This window comes from Helianthus annuus, chromosome 16 (assembly GCF_002127325.2).
Source record: "Helianthus annuus cultivar XRQ/B chromosome 16, HanXRQr2.0-SUNRISE, whole genome shotgun sequence".
NCBI classification, from domain to species: domain Eukaryota; kingdom Viridiplantae; phylum Streptophyta; class Magnoliopsida; order Asterales; family Asteraceae; genus Helianthus; species Helianthus annuus.
Window position 1 is genome coordinate 32,870,795 of NC_035448.2, and position 4,890 is coordinate 32,875,684.

At 36.3% G+C, this 4,890-nt stretch overlaps 1 protein-coding gene across 1 annotated transcript; it reads right to left on the minus strand.

Moving 5' to 3' along the window:
• Window positions 1–678: 678 nt before the first annotated feature.
• LOC110916690 (putative BPI/LBP family protein At1g04970) lies at window positions 679–4,439 on the minus strand. The gene is made up of 6 exons (XM_022161378.2): window positions 3,914–4,439; window positions 2,957–3,096; window positions 2,360–2,723; window positions 1,339–1,587; window positions 1,123–1,248; window positions 679–996 (listed from the first exon to the last, which is right to left on the minus strand). The coding sequence occupies exons 1-6, from the start codon at window positions 4,316–4,318 to the stop codon at window positions 799–801; spliced, it is 1,482 nt and encodes a 493-aa protein (XP_022017070.1). The 5' UTR covers window positions 4,319–4,439; the 3' UTR covers window positions 679–798.
• Window positions 4,440–4,890: the final 451 nt, after the last annotated feature.

Genomic DNA, 4,890 nt, shown 5'->3' on the forward strand with positions numbered 1-4,890 from the left:
ATACCTCTATAGACTATAGTCATGTTGGAAAGAAATGATTGCAATAACTAAGAGTTATGTGATATATACCCCCCCCCCCCCCCCCCCCGTCTTCATTGTCAACCTTCGCCACTGGTGGTATACAAGACGTAAAGTTGACACACGGAAAATGTGTTGCGTAACTCCCGGCTTGAGGTGTTTTATTTCTAACATGGCTATAGTGGTATAACGTATCCTAAAAATAATTAGTTTCGAGATTTTATCTACGTATGCTGTATTTACCATCTTCTTTCTAATGAGTTTGTTTACTTTGTTTTAACAAAAAAAAATAATGTCTCCAAATAAATTGGTGACTATTATTTTACACTTAAAAGAGTCTCATATGTAAATGAAATAATTAAGTGATTTTTTATTGACATGAATCCAATTTGTTCACGCAAAACATACATTTGTTCATTACATTTGTTTTCAAAATTATGTTGTTAACATTATAGCCTACAACAAAGAGGATACAAGACAAATTTGCCTAAAGTGAAATCAGTTAGCCAACAACATATAAGACATGAACAAAACATTTTTGTATAGAATTGGCTAGCGAACAACATGTAGTCATGCACGACACGCGGCTGAACATCCACTTCATGAATGTCACACACGAACGCGCTGTCATTTTCGCAATTTCCCTTTTAACAAAACATCTCAACATTGTAACTTCTTGGTCATATCCTTTATTAATTCATCAAATAATAAAATTTACAAATCCTGTACTGATAATGTGTAAAAAATTGTACATACTATATACAACATCGTACACATGGTTTACGAAGTGTAGATTTTGGCACCATCAAACGATTCCTGGTACGTAACATCGCTGCAGACAGTGATCCTAGAATACGAGGTTATTATCTCAGCATTTCGAAGCATAAACCCGTCAATTAGAGGCAAAGGGAGCCCAATACCAATGCGCGCATTAATATATGGCAAGAAAACCGTTTCAATCAGCGTCCACATCACCGGCTGCATTAACACAAAGCATATAAACAGTCATTAACATTTCTAAACCAATGTTACTTCTTTCTACAACACTACTTCTTTTATAAGTTTCGGGTCAACACAACTCATTTTGACCCGAGCCCAATTTACCTGAATTAGAAACATGTGCAAGGTTCCGATCTTGCTCCATTTCAACGACATGTTAAGATCATCCATTTTAAAATTTCCCACAAGGTTATTTCCGGTAATTTGAACCGAACCCATGCCAGAAATTTCCTATAACAAGAAAAAACATTATATATAAAACGTCGTTCAATACAAAACCAACTTTAACTAGAGAACTGCGAGAACCACATAATGGATTACCAGTGATATACAAGCAACGGGTATTGTGTCAACCCCTTCAACAACGTTTAAAATAAAATCTGCGTAAACGATAGCATCAATTTTCTGCTGTGATATCTGCACATCTGGTGGATCGGATAGAGATAGATTTAAGTTCATATCATCATTCGGGTATTTTTTGTAGAGTTGCGGAATTATAAATCGCCACCCTGCTGTGTTCAAAAGCGATTGTTCCGGAAGTTTATCAACAATCCAATGCATAAACATAGCCTGAGAGTACAAATTTATGTCATTCAAATGAAAGAGAGATGCAAATATTTATTTAAAATCAGACTAGGGGTGCAAACGAGCCAAGCCTGAGCTCGAGATCGATTAACTTATGAGAGCTCAAGCTTGGCTCGTTGGTAGTTTCTCAAGCTCGAGCCCGGCTCGTTTATTATTTATTAATTAATATATTAAATAAAAATAATCAAAATAATAGACCCGTTTAGGCTCACGAGCTCGATAAGTGAAGCTCGGGCTCGTTTACTAAACAAGCTTATTTTTAGGTTTGGGCTCGTTTACCAGACAACTTTAAATAAAGGGTTAAATGTTATTAAATATTAATAAAAACTATTATTACACTCAGGCTCGATGAGCCTGACGAGCTTCACATGTCAGGCTCGAGCTCAGGCTCGATAAATAAATGAGCTTTATTTTAGGCTCAAGCTCGGCTCGCTTCGAGCTTTTTCTCGAGCCGATCTCGAGCAGCTCGTTTGCACCCCTAATTTAAATTATAAAAAAGAGGTGGCAAAAGAGGCGGTCTGGCAATTCAAGTAACGGGTCAAAATGGGTTCGGGTTGAAATGTGAAATTTTTTAGTGTACGTTAAAACGGGTTTAGATGAGTTGAATTGACCCGAGACACTTGTTCTAAATTCCTAATGTTTTTTTTTTTTCACAAAATAATCACAATTATTATGCCAGGTAAAACATAACCCGAATTGACCCATTTTTCTCCTCTTGTTTAAATAATGCATACAGAATTATGATTTGGAGAATCACATTGTAGTATAAGGCAAATGCAGATTTGAAAACAGCTTCATCTAGTGCAATTCCGATCATTTTCGAAGGATCTGAACAATGGACGGGTGGTTGCAACCCATCTCGGACGTTCACACTGTTTATGTATGAATGTGTGTCGGTCTTATTTTCTATGAATAACCCGTTTATCTCAAAGCCTAATGATCGGTCACTTAGAAAGGGGTTGTTAACAAATGTAACATTTAATGCTGCCACGTTATCGACTGAAATTTGTTTCGGAAGACTTTGTAGAGCATTTTCAAGCTTTGAAATTTCGTTGTTTAGTGTTTTGGTGATCGATTTTTCTACCGTTGACACTATTTCGTCTTTGAAAGCATCCAAGAACCTGAAAGATAGATGTTAGGGTCAAAATAAGTGGATTTGGTTAATTAGGTATAAATGTAGATGTAGGTTTTTCAAAAAGCTCGAGGCGCTCCAAAGCGTTTAGGTCCCAAAAGCCGAGGCATGGGGTGTGAGCTTCATGTACTTGTATGTCTAAATAATCATGTCAACTTTCCATTTGAGTTTTGAAACATTAGTCAAACCAATCATAGGGATAAAGTCAAAAGCTTAACATACCCTTGATAGAGCCAAGATGCACCTCCATCTAGATCTATAGAAATATCATCTATATGACAATTACTTTCAATGTTGGAAAGTTTCATAGATCCATCTCTAATATCCAAGCCCAATGTTATCCCCATCTCCATGCCATTAACCTTAACATGATCATATCATCAAACAACAAACAATAAACTCCAAAAAAATACAAAATTTAAGAAATCTTGAAATTGGGATTTTCAAGAAGGGTGTTGTGAAAAATGCACCACCCTCGTTAGTGTACACCAGCTCACCTATCAAATCAGATACGCCATATGACATTGCGAAAAATGGTCATAGAAGTCATATGGGTTTGTCACGGGCCACATCCGTCAAAACATCATACAACTAGTATTATTTGGCCCTCATACGACCATGTGACTATTTTTTCGCCATGTCATATGTGGCCCATATGACCATTTTCTTCATATTATACATCCCGTATGACCATTTTGCCAATGGTGTTTGTTTATCTATCCCTTAAAGAAATCTTAAAACTGGGATTTTCAACAAAATCTTGAAATTCAAATTACATCATCATCGTACTCAGTAAATTCCACCAATAGCAAAGCTAAGGTAGGGTCTGAGGAGGGTAAGATGTAGACAACCTTACCTCTACCCAATTGGAATAGAGAGGCTGTTTCCAGTGAGACCCTGACTCGATAGTATTTTTGTATCAAGCTTTGGACATAAAAGACACATAACACTCAGCAATCGGAAAAAGGCCAATTAGTGCATGTACCCCTTGTCTTTCGGCTATCAACGCCACCACATGACGCATGATTAACCGGCCGACGGTTTAACGTTATTTTCACAAAATTAGTAAAATAACGTTAAAATTATTGCAATTTCACTTTTGCCCCCAAGGGCCCACACATACATACATTATACACGCACCCCACAATCCGGGCGTTTGAAATTCAAATTACCAAATACCTTAATAGCAGCAGTTCCACTATCCGAAATCGGAATGGGAAAAAACGGAGAACCATAATAATAATGCCATTTCATGCTCAAATCACAGGAAACATCTGAGCCAGCAATGTAGACACCAAGGACATTTGGTATAACTTGTGACAACCCGACATTAAGCCGATAAAGAGTAATATCAGAAACAACAACATGAACTTTACCAATCACAGGAATTCTAACAACCCTGTCTATTTGGTTAAATGGGGTGGGAGTAATTGTAGATATTGCTTTTGTTACAAACAAGTTCTTGACAAAATCAAGACCATTTTGGGTTATGAGCACTGAAATGAAGGATTGATCGGCAGTTATTGGGTGTGGAGGAGTAAGCAGATGAAATATTAGAAGTAGATATATGATTATTGGTGACATGAAGGATGATAGAAGTAAAAGAGCCTTCAAGAATCAAGATTATTGGTTGGGGATGATGATGGTGATTGGTGGATGAATTATTATGTCAGAATATTTGTTTTGTGGTACTTCATGACAAAGGTTGTTGAGTGTGAGTTGTTAGTTTGTTGTGTACTTGTGTATGTATGGTTGGATTTACAAACTAAACCTTGGACTTTTGGAATGTTAGTTGTTGGAAGTGTAAAACTTTTTTTTGTCATGAATGGAAAATCTTTGTTGAAAAGTATCTTGAAGATGAATCTTGGAGATTTATAAGTTGTTAGTTTTAGAAGTTTTAGCTATAGTTAACTCAAAAGAAAGTTAGAAACACAAACAGAAACTTTGATGCTAGTAAAACATTTGTAAATGATCTTTTTATCCTTACTATTAAAAAAATATATAAATAATTTAAAATTTTAAATAATACTCCTTCCTATGTAGTCGAACACGTCTCTCATCGATTGAAGTTGCTACACAACCACCCTACACCTAGATCCTATCATGCTTCAAAATCCGCACATGCTTCAATCGTTTTTCAAATTCTGGAGTGTGGG

Coding starts and splice junctions, on each gene's coding strand:
- LOC110916690 (XM_022161378.2), bottom strand. CDS start 4,318: ATGTCACCAATAATCATATATCTACTTCTAATATTTCATCTGCTTACT. Junction 1,588..2,359: donor CATTTGCCTTATACTACAAT/GTGATTCTCCAA, acceptor TTGTACTCTCAG/GCTATGTTTATGCATTGGAT. Junction 997..1,122: donor TGCACATGTTTCTAATTCAG/GTAAATTGGGCT, acceptor GTGTTAATGCAG/CCGGTGATGTGGACGCTGAT.